This window comes from Melanotaenia boesemani, chromosome 6 (assembly GCF_017639745.1).
Source record: "Melanotaenia boesemani isolate fMelBoe1 chromosome 6, fMelBoe1.pri, whole genome shotgun sequence".
Lineage (NCBI taxonomy): Eukaryota > Metazoa > Chordata > Actinopteri > Atheriniformes > Melanotaeniidae > Melanotaenia > Melanotaenia boesemani.
In genome coordinates, this window is record NC_055687.1 from 20,712,873 (window position 1) to 20,729,561 (window position 16,689).

The 16,689-nt window shown below is 38.7% G+C and overlaps 2 protein-coding genes across 3 annotated transcripts; both read left to right on the forward strand.

The window, feature by feature from the left end:
• Positions 1–817: 817 nt before the first annotated feature.
• cbx3b (chromobox homolog 3b) lies at positions 818–6,580 on the forward strand. Of its 2 annotated transcripts, none has more exons than XM_041988403.1 (5): positions 818–1,043; positions 1,450–1,590; positions 1,702–1,858; positions 2,214–2,383; positions 5,415–6,580. In XM_041988403.1, the coding sequence occupies exons 2-5, from the start codon at positions 1,451–1,453 to the stop codon at positions 5,533–5,535; spliced, it is 588 nt and encodes a 195-aa protein (XP_041844337.1). In that variant the 5' UTR covers positions 818–1,043; position 1,450; the 3' UTR covers positions 5,536–6,580. The 2 variants fall into 2 exon arrangements, with proteins under 2 accessions (XP_041844337.1, XP_041844336.1); XM_041988402.1 differs by having other exon boundaries at positions 820–1,058.
• Positions 6,581–6,778: 198 nt separating this feature from the next.
• On the forward strand, positions 6,779–11,932 carry snx10b (sorting nexin 10b). Its single transcript, XM_041988401.1, has 6 exons — positions 6,779–6,884; positions 7,120–7,206; positions 7,285–7,385; positions 7,517–7,618; positions 7,804–8,010; positions 8,201–11,932. The coding sequence occupies exons 1-6, from the start codon at positions 6,858–6,860 to the stop codon at positions 8,328–8,330; spliced, it is 654 nt and encodes a 217-aa protein (XP_041844335.1). The 5' UTR covers positions 6,779–6,857; the 3' UTR covers positions 8,331–11,932.
• Positions 11,933–16,689: the final 4,757 nt, after the last annotated feature.

Genomic DNA, 16,689 nt, shown 5'->3' on the forward strand with positions numbered 1-16,689 from the left:
TCAATTGCACAGATCCATGCGCAAAGCAAGTGCAGGGACATGCTGTAGTTCAAAATGTCCAACCCATGCATGCAGCGTCCCCCAGTGGTGCTTTACAATATAGTGTGGAGAAAAGGGGTTAACTAGCCGCTGGTGGAACTTTTTGGCCAATCAGTTACCCTGGGGTTTCTCATTGGCTAAAAGAGAGCTGTCAATCAAATCTCCCGAAGGCCGTTTTTCCTGTGATTTCACAGTGTGGTACAGGAGTTTGAGGAGAACAGATCTTCGAGGAAAGTGCTGATTGAAATCCTAACCTACAAGAAATCAGCATTACTAAAGGAGCAAACACACACATATCTAAGAATTTAATGCACATCGAATAAATTATTTAAAAATATCCAACTTTTAGGAAATGTTAGGAAAAATTGTCCAAGTCTCTGTTATATGAAGTGGGGTTTTTATGTATTCTAAATAATCCTAACTAAATCCACTTATACAATTTATATGAGGTGCAATTTAATCTTATGACCTTAACAATGTATGGTAATTTAATATGATCCTTTTTTTGTTTGTTTTTTTTTTCTTTCCTTTACTAGCATCTATAAAGGTAAAATGAGTGTTGAGTGCAACTTAATAATATAATATAATATAATATAATACCATTTTTAAAATGCATTAATATCTGCCTAGTCGCTGACAAATACCGGCTGCACACACAGTCCCCTGTTATACCCAGCTGACACCCCTGGGTGGCAGGGCAGTTCCGGACCATTGGACGGGGACGGGCGAGCGCACTGCTCTCTGATTGGCCGTTGGTGTGCGCGTCCCCGTCGTCTCCACCCGGTTTTCCTGGCATGACCTTTTCCCTTGGCAACCACTTCCTCTGAGCTTCAACGGCCATCTTTAATTTTAACTCATTCATGAAAAGTTGTTTTTCTCATTTAAACACGCCGACCAACACATTTTCGCACAAAGCAGCGTCGACGACGCTGTGTGCGGATAGTTTGCAGCGACAAGCACAGAGGAGAACAGCCTCACCGCAGCAGACTGTCCGCCGAGATAAAGTAAACACCGGCAGCGTACGTTCATATTGTTCTTATCGTGTGGTGTCTCACACATGATTTCATTCGTGTTTTCAGGCTGCTGTCTGCATAATATGCTCGTAATTAAACTGTCGAAGTGAACATATGTTGATACTAACATGTTGCGTTTTGAAACGAAGAAGCAGTAGTTATTCTCTCGAAGGCAACAGCAGGTGGAGCGCTATAACAAGTGTACGGATCATTGTCTGAAAAGCACAACAGAGTACCAAACTCTGCCATGTTGTTCCGTAAATGTCAAAACAGGAACTGGATCAAAGTGCTTGTTTCTGATATTGTTTTGTGTTTTAACTACAAACCGACACTTTCTGTTCCGCATAATTGTAAGTGGTCTGGCCAGCGTTCATTTGGTTCTTCTTTACCCTGACAGAATGCGAAAGAAGCAGACTGCCAAACAGAGGAAGACTGAGGAGACTGCAGAGGTCCAAGAGTTTGTGGTTGATAAAATAATTCGCCGCAGAGTGTTGAACGGAAGAGTAGAGTACTTCCTGAAGTGGAAAGGATTTACTGAGTCAGTGAGATGCTGCACAGGCAGACACTTAATTGCTTTTTATTAGGTAAAAAAATGTGTTTATCCGTGACACTGAAATGCACGCTGTCCTCCGTCTTTATGTGATCACAGTGCAGAAAACACATGGGAACCGGAGGACAATCTGGGTTGTCCTGAACTAATTGAAGAGTTCCTGAGAAACGCCCATCTCTCAGAGGAGAACGAAGAGGAGCAAAGTGAGCAAGAGTTCTTTCCCAAAGAAGAAATGACAGAGCAAGAGACGGAAATTGTGAGTGTGTGACAAAAGCTAAGGTGGAAATGTCTGTGTGTGATGTTTTCCATGTTATTTACAGAGCTCATGCATCTAAATATGTGATTCTGCCCTGAAGTGAAGTAAAATCATCTGATCCCTTTGACAGATTTTTTCTTACCACAGTTTATAGTCTTAACATGAAACTAAATGGTGTGAGAAGGCAGTTTCGCAATACTTCTGAAAGTTAAAAAAGTAAAAATTATTTTTCTTTTTTCCTCTAATGGGCATGTACAGTATAGAAATAATAAAAAAAAAAGATGCTAATGCAGATTTCATGTTTATGGTTTATTCTAATTGCTGTTTCAACTTTGTCTTTGTATTGCCCCCACAGACCTATATGCAGTCTCAGGAGCAGTCTCAGGCTGTGAGTAGCGACAGCAATGTCCTCCAGTCAGATGATGACCAACCAAATGCCCCGACAAACCTCAGCGCTTACCTAGAGCCTGAATGCATCATTGGGTCCACAGACAGAAAGGGAGAGCTCATGTTTCTGGTCAAATGGTAACTCCACCACTTCCTCTGTACACTGACCTTGTATAAGTACCATCATTTGGCTACATATAATATAATATAATATATAGGGGATGCTTTATATATATACATATATAAATATATGTATATATGTATATATCAGTATGATTTTTCATTTCGGTCGTTGAACTGTGGATCAGCTCTACACCCTCTTCGGGGTCTTGGAGGGAGCATGGGAGGTTGTCCAAATAGTCTACATGTGCTTTGTGGACTTGGACAAGGCGTTCAGCCGTGTCCTCCAAGGGACTCCTGTGGGGGATGCTCCAGGAGTACAGAGTACTAGACCCCCTTGTACAAGCTGTCCAGTCCTTGTGCAACTGGTGCCAGAGCGTCACAGTCAAGTCTGCCCTTTGTCACAGATTCTGTTCATAACTTTCATGGACAGAATTTCTAAGCACCTAATTTCTAGGTGTTGAGGGAATCCGGTTTGAGACCAGGTATGGGGAGAGTTGTAGTGTCACAGGATGAGCTAGGAGTCATATTATCATTTCAGTCTTTACCCATGTCCTTCTCAATCTCATATGGTTGTTGTATGGGCTGGAAACAGACATGCAGATTTTATTGAGAAAAAAAATATTTTGAGTTACTAAAGTAATTGTTTTGACCTACACTAAACTTTAATACTTGTACAATACAAGATAAAATCATATGACCTACAGTAAATGAAATAATCTCTTAATACAAAATGTGATGCATTTTCTTGTTTGTAATGTCAAACTGCTTTGCTTATAAATTTAGCTTAACAATGCCTGACACGGCTGGGGTGGAACGTATATTTTGAAAGTGTTATAACCTCCCCTTACACTGAACTAAGGAAAAATTTTCAATTCAAAGCATGCCTAGGCAATGAAGAAGAAAAAGAAAGACAGAGGTATGCCTGCAGGAAATCTTAGAAATGTTAAAAGCCGCTGAAGATACTGAGACGGCATGACAAAAACATTTGAACAGACTATAAAATCATCTGGCAAATCAAAGCCAAAAGATGTGCGAGCAAAATGTTTCCCATTTGTTCTAGATAGTTCATTTTTTTGCAATACTCATCTTTTGGAAGCATATGCTATGGTGTGGCCTTAGTTTTTGCTTGTTTTGTCTGTTACAGATCTCCCCACTATGTTAAAAACCCACCCAGGTAGTGCGGTAGGTTGTAACAAGACCACCATGTATTTGACATTACCAGTAAAAATCCTTGCAGGGTTTTGAATCTAAAAGTAGTTCTAAAATTATGTATGTATATACTCTCTGAGTGACTGAAAATAACAGGAATATTGATTTCAAAATAAGAGAAAATAAAAAGAGAATTTAAGAAAAATGTTGTCCATTTATATTTGTTGGACCTACAACTATGTATAATATAGATGTTATTACCCAAAGGGGCCCAGTTTCTTTCCCACCTCGTCATGTAGTTACACTTTATGGCTGTTCTGAGAGATTATATTGTATGCAAAACCATTAATATCAAACAAACTTGGTAAATAAACCTAATCAAATGAAAACAAAAACCAGCGATGAAAAAGAGAAATGAAAGGAAACTGGCAAAACTGACAAATAAAGAAAGCGGATAAAGAAATTCCAACACTAGACCCAAACCCTCAACTTCCTAATGTGAACCTATTGCTGGGTAATGAGATGTTGGTGCATGTTGCAGGGTTGTTGGCTTAGAGCAGGGCTTTTAAACTCCGGCCCTAAAGAGCAACTGTCCTGCAGGTTTTAGAGGTTTCTGTGCTCCAGGACACCTATTTAAACTAAATGGATCCAACAGCTTGTTGTCAAGTTCTGCACAATGATCCATTTAGTTGAGTCAGATGTGTTGAAGCAGGGAAACATCTAAAACGTGCAGGAAAGTGGCCCTTTAAGACTGGAATTTTAGATCCCCAGCTTAGAGATATAAAAAAAATTTGAGTCTGTTCTACAAATGTCCTGTGGTTGGAAAAAAACTTTAATTTTGCAGAATTTTTATTTGAAGGAAATTTTAGCCATGGCAAGGGCACTGATTGTTTTTTAATGCAAAATATACAGAGTTCATACAAAAAAAATGTCAAGGAGTTCCTATAATTCTTCCCACTAGCAGGTGTCCATGTGTTCAAATACAGAACAAAATAGAAAATCTTTCATGTGATTATTTAGACTCATTTTAAAAAAGAAAGTTACTTTTCTTAATCAGTCAACACGGTATTTTCTAATTCATTACAACAAAAGCTTCTGATGTACTTTACATGAGTATTAGAATGTGTGCAAAGTACCTTTGGCAGCACTGATGGTCTCAAATCTTCTTCATCTTTTTTCATGAACTTCCCCTTTTTTCTTGACCAAAACATTCAGTTTCAGCCACTGGCTGAAGAGTCTTGGTGTAGAATCATTTTCAGGTTTGTCATAGTCAAACTTTATTGAAAAGTAATCTTTTGTCCCAGCTCCTTGTGTAAAGTGAACTCAATTTGGTATGCGTGGGCTTCAACTTGAACTTGATCTATGATCCTTTAATGGACTTATATAGTTTCAAGTCCAAGCAATAAAGATGACAGAAAATTCTGTCACTGATTCCCTGTAAAGCAAAGAGGATTTTTAACAGAAAGTCTTCAATAGCTAAGAAGGAGATTAGTTCAGATAATCAAGAAGCCAAAGGTCACTTTGAATGAAATCCAGAGCTCTTTTTTGATAATGTGCTTATGTTTAGAAACTCAAAGGACATGTGGACTTTGGAAGATAACAATATTTACTACACGTGTTCACTATGAAAACATAAACTAAACTTTTGACCATGACTCTGAGTAACAGTGTTGCCCTGAGCAGTATTAAGCCCTCTTTTTTTTATTTGCTGTTGTCTTCTGAAAGATGCAAATAATTACACTGAGAAATATTATTTTGGAGCTTGTGTGTGTGTGATTTATATTTTTAGCATCAGTAATCAGAAAGTGATATAAGTTAAGTTGAGTCCTTTGGTTTTCTCTCTCTCTTATAATATCAGCATATCAGCATTTTCCTTCTCTTGTGCTTTTTCTGGCAGGAAAAACTCTGATGAGGTAGCCCTGCTTCCAGCCCGTGAAGCAAGCGCCAGATGTCCCCAGGTCGTCATCGACTTCTACGAGCAGAAGCTGACCTGGCACTGTGGAGATGAGGAGCAATGAAAAATAAAAAATGTTTTGTGTGGGCTGTTTGCGGAGAAGAACTGATAAACAGCTGCATTCTTACTCGAAGCTTAGTTTAACATCCATCAAGTGTCCACCATCAGCTAACATTAGAGGCACAATGTCTGAAAAAAAAACCCTGCTGTAGGTAGTTTTAGATTCTGGCAGGTGCCAGATCCTCAGCAGAGATGGACTCTCAAGTGCTCTCAGCCCCGTGGTGCTCATTATAGATCACTTTGCTGTTGAGGACACAGAGATGGAGACTCAAACTAACTTTAGTGCAGAGCAGGTGATCTGATCTAACCTGTTGCAGCTTTTTCTTGTGTGATTATGTAGCGGACTAAATCACTGTGGATATGTTTTTGTTTCAAGATATTTAATTTTTTAATCCTGTTAATCAACGAGTATCTCACACTGGGAGGGTTGTTTAGTTAGCGTGTGCTTTTTGTCGTGTGTTTTAGCACAGCGTCAGTGCTACATCCCTGAAGGTTTTGCTTTGAGCTGACAATTGTTGACCTGCTGTTTCACACCTTTATTGTGGCTGGTTTTTATTGCCACACTTCGTTTTTAATGTGTTTCTGTTTGAACCTCGTGGTTGATGTAAAATGTTAAAAGAAAAAAAAGTTGCCCAACAGAAATTTCCCATGTTTATTTCTCCCTTTTATTTGGTTATAACTGCTAGAAACTAAGTTGGTAGTTTGGTCTTTTTACCCAAAGCAAAGTCCTGGTAAAATTACTGTACATCATGTTTCTAAAGTAAATCTATTGAAATTTAAAACTTTTGAAAGGAGCCTATAACCCGGAGAACTACTGTTAAATGTAGCACTTTAGTTATGAGCATGTCCATTTACACGGGGCATTGAATTTACACAGCTTCATGTACTTGATACTTGTGTTCTGATGGCACTGTCCTGACTACATATCTCCCATGACTGTTATGGGACACTCAGCTGAACCTGAAACCTCTTTCAACACACCTGCTACTGGACTGCTGTAATTATTGACCATTGATCTGTGAAGTCTAAATAAAGGAAAACTTTTGTGACACTTTTGATTACTTTTGACTGAAACAAACCGATCACTCCCTTTGTAAGCTTTAAAGGTGTTTGGATTCATTTTTAAATGACCAGCAGTAAACATAGTTTTATGCAGGTTTTATTTGACTGTTTTGAGGAGGAGCTTATGTCAGTCTTGTGACCTTACTTAAAACCTTTGCTCTTGAATAATAAAATTGAAAAGAAAAGGCAGACCCTCAGTGCTGAACACAGCATTGTCTGTCAAATATTAGGTTACTGGGATTCAACCTTCAGGCTTTTTGGATTATGAGAGGAGAAACTGAAAGCACTCGGGTAGGTTTGAAGCTATTCTTTAAACTGAGTCACTTTAAATGTGACAGCCTTAAAAACAATCTTTACATACTAAGCAAGAAAGGATTTTCTGTGATTTTCCAATCCTGTTTTTTTTTTGTGTGCGTGTGTGTGTGTGTGTGTTTGTCATTGCACTTCCTCATTTCTGCCCATAAAAACCTTTGTCTTTTATTAGCAGTGGATTTAGTTAAGTGTCTCTCCTGCCTTCTCCATGCAGCAGGTCATCAGTGTCTGGGTGCGCGACCCACGGATACAAAAAAATGACTTCTGGCATGCCTACATAGACTATGAAATTTGTCTACATGTAAGTATAACAATACAGTTACTGTAATTCCTGCATTTCATCATAATGTCTGTGTCGCAATAGTGTGTTCTGTTTTAGACCGACAGTGTCTGTTTCACCAAGAAGATCTCAAGTGTGAGGAGAAGGTACAGTGAGTTCGTATGGCTCAGACAGAAACTGCAGGCAAATTCAATGCTAATGTAAGTGCATTCTCCGGAGTTTGAAATGACAAATTTCATGAAAACAATTTTGGGTTTTATGATAAATTCAGTCTGCTACATGGTTCTTGTCAGCTTTGTGGTTTTGCTTTTTTTATGTGTTTTTTTTGCAGGGTACAGCTTCCAGAGTTGCCCCCCAAAAACCCCTTCTTTAGTCTAAACAATGCACAACAGATTACTGAGCGGATGAAAGGACTCCAGAAATTTTTAGAACAGTAAGATAGACCTCAGAGATCAATGCAGTTACGAACTTTGACATACCACATCACAAACATAACACAACTAGTATGCACTGGTTCCCGCCTACTCCACACCATATGACTTATGCTTTCACATCTAGCATCAACATGATAAAACTGAATTCTTCAACCTTTATATATTTACTGTCCCAATTTCCCAGAATCCTTCAGAGTCCTCTGCTGCTATCTGACAGCTGCCTGCACCTTTTCCTGCAGTCACAACTCAGTGTGTCCAATATAGAGGCCTGTGTTGCTGGAAGGACCACCTATTCTGTAGCCCAGGCTGTCCAGCACAGTGGCCTGAGGAGATTCCATTCAGATGAAGACCTACAGCATGTCAGCATGTCCTGTGATTCTGACTCAGATAGGTACCGTAACACTGTACTTTACTCAGTCCCGTTGGGGAAATCCACACAAAATGAGATCAGCTTTTTTTTTAAAAAAAAATCCATTTGTGGAGTTTAAAATCTGCTGTGTAATGAATTATGAAATCAGGAGCTATCCTTCTGCCTAATTAACTAATTTAATTAATCTCTGTTCTTGCATGTGCTGTTCCAGCCTAGAGTGTAGAAATCCAGAGCACAAGATTAAAGGTCTGGCAATAAGTAAAGCTAAGAGAACAGCTTCACTTGATCTCACAGGAACCAGTCCGGAGGAGATGCTCAGTTGCTCATCTGGTTCTACATAAAAACATCACCTTAGTACTAGAAGAGTACTAGAAGAAGGCTGGAGTCTTTTTCAATGTATCACAAGAAAAAGCTACCTTTTACCATGTTATCACTTTTCTTGTTGGCTACAAAGTATAGTTGCTCTTATTTACTAGTTTGTTTTATTTTTATAAAACCAGACACATCTGTATATGTCTCCTTTGTATAGCTTTCGTGTATTAGGATTGTTTTCTTTGCAAGAAAGTTGTAGCAATAACTTGCCTGAAGGTGGCAGTATTGTCACAGTTTGTACATTTCCTTATCTTGTGAAACCTTGCTGTAACTGTCCATATTTGCTTCAAAACAAACTGTACAGAAACATCATGAATTTTGTGCATTCATACTGTGAACCTGGCCCAATATGTGCAGACAACAGTGTAATATCTCAAACAATAACAACCCAATGTGTCTTTCTGTGAGTCCCACTCCTAAAAAAATATGGGGGATGAGGGATGCTTGTCATCTGCTGGCCACTGCAGTGCTTAGCAGTATGACATGTGTAATAGGGTCTCTGAGGGGGTTTTTATACTGCCTTACTGTCAGATCTTGCTGGTAGGAGGTCCAGTGAAATCTCAGTGGACTCGCTCCTGTCTGAGAGGGCCACCAGGTAGACAGGCTACATAGCTCCCTGCTGAGCTAACTGTCAGCTGTAGTGGCAAACTAGCCTTTTATCTGTCTCCCTTGCTTTGTGTTACTATGAGCTTGCTCACTGCAGACATTTCTCTCAATACATGTGTGTTTGTGAGTGTTGATCACATTCGTGTGCTTCCAGTGTGAGCACCATCATAGCTACACAGAGGAAATGAGCACTAAACCGAGTGACGCAAATTAGCATATCAGTGCAACTAATTGGATTATCTGTTTCTCTCTGCAGCAGCTGAGTGGTTCATTATAAATTCAGGACAGGAACAGACAATGGGCTTATGCTACAAAGAAAAGAAGAGCTGTCGTCACCTTGGACCCACTTCCTTTGAGTGGGTCTACCTTATACAGTTTGGATGGATGGAAGCCCACTCATGAAGGTGGTGCATCTTTCCTAAAGAGGTCAGGGTGTTGATGTGTTCTTGTGTGCATTTGCATATGCTAGTGTTGAGCATGCACACATCACCTTTATTAGATCTTGAAGTGTAGAGCACAGTATTGTGCACTTTTAAATATAGTTCTGCAGTGCAAGATTAGCTTTATTTTGGATATTGAAGTGACACCAGGATGTACAAATGTATGCACATAGAAGCCATACAATTTCTGTTTCTCAGTCATGATGTTCTTATCATGTTCTCCATTAGTCATATGTCATCTTTAGACTCTTGTGCAACTTGTGCCCCTAAAAAAATCTAATTACTTTTTAATCATTTTAGAATTAGGTGATTTTATAGAAGCAATTTAGATTACATGTAAATTAATTTAGTACAAATGTTTACAGATGGGTGCAAAAACTTCTCCTCTTGACCCTCAAGTAAGAAGATCCAGTATGTTTTTTTTCTGTTTCAAGTGTTTTTCTGTAAAGCAAATGAATTCTGAGTAATTCATTTATGTTATGATCAAACATTTCTGTTCTGATAAGAGATGAAAATGTCACCACTCATCAGAAATTAAAAACAATCTTAAGGTGAAAACAATTTGAATAATGTAATATGGCCACCCATCTGACTGGACTAAAGTGGGATATTGTAGACTGGTATGTTAGACAGGTTCTTCTCTGCTTTCATGAAAATAATAAACAAGGGAATATGATTTTAGAATAGTGGTTTTTCACCCCTCTGCAAGAGTTAATCAGACTGATTGTGCTAAATCCATGGAAACACTTTGAGGTGCAAGGAACAACAGCTTCTGAAACATATGTGGTTTCAAGGCACAAGGAGAAGCTGAAAAGAATCAATGTATTTACTCGCTTTATCCTATTCAAGGATGCTGGGTTGCAGATGCATCCATCAGGTTCTGTGTCAGGTCTTTTTTCTTTTTTCTTCGGGACATCTCTTTCAGGTACTGCTCATCTGCTGTAAATAGTTTTTAGGTATACCACTTCTCATTTTTTCCTCAAATGCTACATGCTGTGATATTACAAGTTTTTGGCTTATAGCTCTGAGAATCACCTTGTTGGTGTAAAAATACTATTTATGTCTCTCAAACTGTGTTGGCTGTAAAATGTTTTGTAGATGCAACTACAGAAACGGGGACAAATTTTGTCTTTGCAACAGATTTGTTTCAACAAAACTCCTAAAGATACATTTTGAAATCAGTTCTCTCTAAGTTTTCTGTTATGTGTGGACAATTCATACCTTAGGTTAAGTGTCTTTTTGTGCTTGAATAATACATAATTCAGTATTAAAAGGCTTAATGAGCAAAAACAAATAGATTATAAATGGTCAAGGACAGGGATTTGTCTAAAATATAATTTAAAAATGTTAAAAGAAAACCTTTGAATGACCTTTGAATATGATATGAATAATGTGTCACACATGCCTTAGTTCCTCTCACATGGCTTAGTATCTTGTAAGGTTTTTGTAGCAGTGAAGCGCTGTTTGTTACCTACTGTCTGGTTGATTGAAACATTTAAACATTGCTGGTTTAAATCTGACCTGTCCAAAAATATTGACTGTTCTTGTAATGGTCTGTGACTCTAGTCCAATGGCTGTAAACCTTGAGCTACTGTACCCTAGCTTGTCAGTGCAGCCATGACAACACTGAAAACTTCAAACCCATTAGAGCCATTTATCTGTTAACAGCTTCATGCTGTGTCTTGGATGACTCCTATAGGGACTGAAAATATAGTTACTCAGTGAAATAACTCAGTTCTCAGAATGGATGAAATTAGTTCATCATGTCCAGAAATGCTCCGTCCAAAGTGATTGAAATAATTGTTGTTCAGTATATGAAACAAGAAAAAAAATCTCATAAAGAAACAGAAACATTGCTGCCTTGGACTAAATATGCATTTTGGTTTGCCTCAACAGCTCAATATAAACCCAATGTCATGTCTCATGTGGTCATGATTTCTCGTTGATATATTTGTAAAATCACAAAAAACAAATGTCAGTTTTAATGTCTGATACAATATAAAATCCCAATGAAAATTTCCTTTGGAGAGCTGAAAAACAAATGGAGGTATTGAGGGAGATATGCTCCAGTAGAGGCAAATTACAGATAAATCAGAGGCTGCTCATGCATTTTAAGTGCCACATTATACAGAACCCATTAGTAGCAATAGCAGCTCAGCACCATTGGAGATATTAAATCTCTGTGATTGCAACTCTGCAGAACCAAGTTGAGTCAATATCAGAAAAACTTGGCTGTCATGGCAATAGATAGGAAATGAATCCTAAAGAAATCATGCCAGAATTATACACTAACACTTGTGATATGATAATAGCACTAGCTGGTGATATTGATGTGCAGCTTATTATATAGGAAGCCAACCACATTCACTGAAGGAAAATAACTGTGGGAGCCTTAAATTAACTGAAGTGTAATAACAAACTTATTGATATATCATGCCAATACTTGGCATTGATTTACTGATGGCCACAGAAATTCTGCAATCTTGTAGATATGTGCCTGTATATTTTCATTCGTGTATGTTCAAAAGCCAAAACCCTTCTCCTGCCTCAATGTGGTAATAAAAATAAATAAATTCTTTTCCTCAAGGCTGAAACATTTTTCTTTGTCTCTCAAATACCACTGATGTAAATGAGCTGACAAAAGAGCTATCAGCCATCCATCAAACCCAGCAGCCTTACCTGTCCTCAGTTATGCATACATGCTTTTCCCTTTTCCACATGCTGTCGCCTTTTGGTGTGTGGATGTAGCAATTACTGGGAACGGACGTGATCACTGTACCAAGGCGAGCAACAGCTTCCTATCCCTTGCAATCAGAGCTGATCAGCGTGAAACCAGCACTTGCCTTGAACATATGGGCCTGAGGGGGAAAAAGGAAACTGATAAAATTTTTTGTGCAAAGATGTTTCCTTTGGTATGTGAGACCATAATAGGGGGATGAGAAGAAGGGCAAAGGGTTAAGGTAGCATGTTGTATATATTCATATTTAAATAAATGCTCATTTATCAATACAGTGATTGATATAAGGGAATATGTTTTATACTTTCACACATTCATAAGTGTATAGGAATTTTCAATGAAGTGTGAGCACTGAGATACCTACTGTCTGTGCCACTGGCTGTTTTATCACTATGTAAACATGGCATAGGACAGGCTCTGGCTCAGACATGATGTATATTTGCACATCGTTATATAAAATTTGTGTTTCAGCATAGGGAGACGTTGCTCTCTGTATGTCACAAGATCAAGTCCCTCCAGACTCATGTCTTGTTAGAGATGAGGAATGAGTAGAGGGGGAGCTCTTCGGTCAGACCCAGAATGAAGGTGCTGCCAGCTGTGGCACTGAGAAGGCAACAGAGGGCTGAGGAACAAAGGGGGAAATTGGAGGGGTAGAGGGCACCATCTCTAGAGGCCTCTGAGCTTCACTGCCAGTGTGTGTAAATCAGCAGGCAGCTCACGGCTGCAATGAGGTAGAAAATAAAAAAAACATAAAAATGTCCAAGTGAAATAAGAGGCACGGAGAAATCTTTTATGATGAGCCTAAATCCTCCTTACTGTGCGATAGATCCACTGACCGACTCAGCTTGTCTTTTTCAGATGCAGTCCATCATCCTGATGTCTGCATATAGGCACAAATGACTCAAATTACCCCACCTGCTACTCTTGTAATACAAATGTAATGAGTATCCTAAATTTGCATGATAATTACTCGTAGCACGCTTATAGTCCTATGTTGAATTCATTAATATACACATAAAATAATGTGACCAGCTGAATCAGGAAGTCTAAAGTTCTGTTGAAGCCCTGAGGAGAGTTTCACCAACGTATCTCAAACTTGGATATTGAACATGCAGAATTAAAAGGAAACCATATTCAATCTGTGACATATGTCATTGGTCATGTCATACTTTTAATTAGTTTTGATACAGATGGGCCTGGACATTGATTGATTGATTCATTCATTCATTCATTCATTCCACTGACAGATATGTCATGTTGTATACCATTCCTTAACAATTAAAAGACTAAGTGGAATATTTTGTCTACATAATTTCATTTGGCCCTGTTCATAATGTTGCTATGCTTGGGGTCATACTTAAGCAGAAATTAATATTCAAGTGTTCACAAACATTAAGTGCCACTGTTATATTTTATAAAAACCAATGAGAGAAAATTTAGTAATTAAACTTATGAGGACACTATTACCACAGTGTCCTCTGCGGCATCCAACAGTGATGGTGTTGTTTTGTCAGTTTATACTGATGAGCTGCTCCATGTGTAGCCTAGACACTAAATTAGCTCCTGTTAGCTTGGCAGGACCTGCACTTGGACATGCCAAAGCTGACATTAAATGGGAGTGATGGCAACAATCTGCTATCCAGTGACTCATTTAGCTCTGCAAACTCTTGTAACTCAACCCTCATACCTTCACTTCCTCTGTCAGAGGGCTATCTTACAAAAAAGAAGCTATTTACAGAGTTGACATTGAGATGGGATGTCATGAATGTGGACTTACACATGAACATACGGCAGCAAAAGAGAAGTAAGAGGAGACTGGAGTGATCAGTTTGCACAGGACTGGCAGATGATCAGCTGCAGTGCATAAGGGTGTGAGTTCTACAGGGGCTGTAATTACAGTTAGAACTTCACATGTATCTCTGACCTCGGCTGATTACAAACAATCCTGCCAAACTTTTCAGGGTCATTACTCACCTCGCTAAATAGTACTGTAAATCAGCTGTGGATCACTGACCTGATATTAGAGCCACAGCAAGAAAGTAAACAGGGGCAGATTACGGCACCTGCAGCCTTATAAATAATCTGCAGAGAGATGGGGCAGGAGTGAGGTGTGGGAGATGTTTATAGCAGGTGGACAAACACCTGCCACTTTGATAAGCCTGATTTATTTTGAGTGACATGTCAGCACATAGCTCTACCCTTCCTGACAGCCTGGACTACCAACCTCACACCCTGAAACATAAGCCCTGTTTGTAACTTTGATGTGTACAGTATGTGAGAGAGATGATGAGCCCCTCTGCAGCAGTAACAGCTTCATTAGTATAAAATATCAGCTGTGTGCTAAAGGGCATAAGCTGGTAGCCTGCTTTCTGAGGCCAGAAAAACTGACTTTCAGACCCTAGAGCAATTTTTGTCTCCTGCTCCAGACACATACAGGTCCTCTCTTGACACCAGGCACCTCCCAGAAGGCTGCTGGAGGGAGAAGAGAGCAGACTCTGATAACATGTGAGAAAAGTGGGCATTGTGCTGGTAATAAATGACCCATTGTGACACATATTTATTGGCCTGCTACTAACCTTGGTCTTCACCTCATAATATTACACATTGAAAAATCACTAAAATAAAAACAAATCTGCACCTCAAATTGCAGACATATGAATTTTCAGAGCAGCCTGTCATGACTTTTGTTAGCCTTCACTTTAAATACATCTTGTCTTTTTGCAATATCATAGGCCAGCTGAAGAAACTTTAATTTGTCTGCTGCTATGAGTTATGTTAACAGAAACTGACCTCAATTAAGGGTGACTTGCATTTAAAAAGTGTCTATTTCGGATTTTAAGATTTAGACCAGGGGGGTAGCTTAATGGAATGCTGACATAGGGCCTGTCAAAGAGGTGATGCATTTCCTGGAAAATGCCTGGGGACACCACATAAATAAGGTTGAGGTATTCCTGACAGAAACTCTCTATGAAGCTCTGATGTGACCTACTGCTGAGTGACCTGGTTAAAGAGCAGAAGAAGCAGCTGACAGCCTGATCAGGATTACATCTCTAAAGTGGTATAGATGGAGCTTTTAACCCTCTTCTCAATTTTGAATGCAATGGCATTAAACAATGGTAGTATTTATTAATTCAGAAGTCATGAAGTATGGAGAATTAATCTCTAATTTATCAAGATTAAAAATGTTATAGTTGTCAGCTTGTGTCAGTATTACCTTATTTGAACTGTGAGCCTTCAGCATTAAATGTCTTTTGGAGCAGATTTTATCCTGCAGGGGTTACGTTTGTTTTATATTTCCATCATCTTTCTCAGCAAAGCCAAATTTATTTATTATTATTTAGCAGCTCAATCTATATATATTTGGCCGGTAAAAGTGTTTCTTTATGGTTAAAAGTATTAATTAGTGATATTCTGGTATCATTAGAGTAATTTAGTGCTTAGGAGATTAACGACACACTGGCATTTATCTTCGAAACATTATATCTTGATGTTAAATTGCAATAAAAGCACCTGTATATTCTGAGGATATGGCTGTCCAAATCTAACAGGAGATGGGGGTGAAGTTGACATCCATTAAGGAAATCCTTTACTGGCACATAAAAATGAGAGGTAGCATTTAGCCTCATTTGCCTTTGACAACCTGACCCATTGCCAAATATTAAAAGGTGGTTTTCTTGGAAGGAATTGCCATACTATGTCAGCAGTGAAGAAATATTTGTGTTTATGTAATAAAATCCACAGTTTGTTATTTTATAATGAAAAGAGTTGGGTTAAAATGGTCGTATGCCTTAATTAATTTCCCATTGTTTTAAGTTTCACTGTACAGCCTTTAAAAAAAAAAGCATTTCTTCTATATATTCAATGTTGTACATTCAATAAATAATTATGGTTATATATTATATCTGCAATTAGTGGGGAAGCTTTATCGCTGCACTATGCCATAAAGAGCAGGATTTATGTTCGCTTTGAATGTCACCCAGAGGACAGAGGACTATGGCTCATCACTCAGTAGGAACAAAGAAGAGGGACAGGAGCAAGAAGGAAAAAAATAGATACAGTGAGTTATGGGCTAATGAATGCATTTTTCTTTCCATTTTCCTCCCAACCTTGAAAAGCCATGACTAGGCCATGTGGTCTGTATGTTCAAGTGAAAATTAACAAATTACCTTGATGTATAAAATTGTTGCACAACTATGATATTTTAGTGAGGAGACTGTAAAAAGATATGTACAGTACAAATGTAACCTCAAGGGAACATGCTCAGCTAACGCCACATCACCTGCTGTCAAACAGCCCCTCAGAGGGCAATAAGCAACCCAGCTATCTGTGTGGATGACTGCCTTATTAGTGCACCTCAGCCATTTCACTCAGGCATGCTGCACAACCTTCCATCTGCCACGCTGTGATCCTCTGCCCAACAAAGCCTTCCAGGTGCCATAAAAAAAGAAAAAAATGAATAAGCTCAGCTTTTAAAATAAATATACTAAAGTATTTTAACCAGGAAGCTGTGCACATACTGCCAACTTTAATGTTAATATCAGTAGT

Excerpts from the sequence above, each read along its gene's own strand:
- cbx3b (XM_041988403.1), top strand. The coding sequence starts at position 1,451 with ATGCGAAAGAAGCAGACTGCCAAACAGAGGAAGACTGAGGAGACTGCA. Across the intron at positions 1,591-1,701 it reads AAGTGGAAAGGATTTACTGA|TGCAGAAAACACATGGGAAC; the intron begins GTCAGTGAGATG and ends ATGTGATCACAG. Across the intron at positions 2,384-5,414 it reads CTCATGTTTCTGGTCAAATG|GAAAAACTCTGATGAGGTAG; the intron begins GTAACTCCACCA and ends TTTTTCTGGCAG.
- snx10b (XM_041988401.1), top strand. The coding sequence starts at position 6,858 with ATGAGAGGAGAAACTGAAAGCACTCGG. Across the intron at positions 7,207-7,284 it reads ACTATGAAATTTGTCTACAT|ACCGACAGTGTCTGTTTCAC; the intron begins GTAAGTATAACA and ends GTTCTGTTTTAG. Across the intron at positions 7,619-7,803 it reads CTCCAGAAATTTTTAGAACA|AATCCTTCAGAGTCCTCTGC; the intron begins GTAAGATAGACC and ends CCAATTTCCCAG.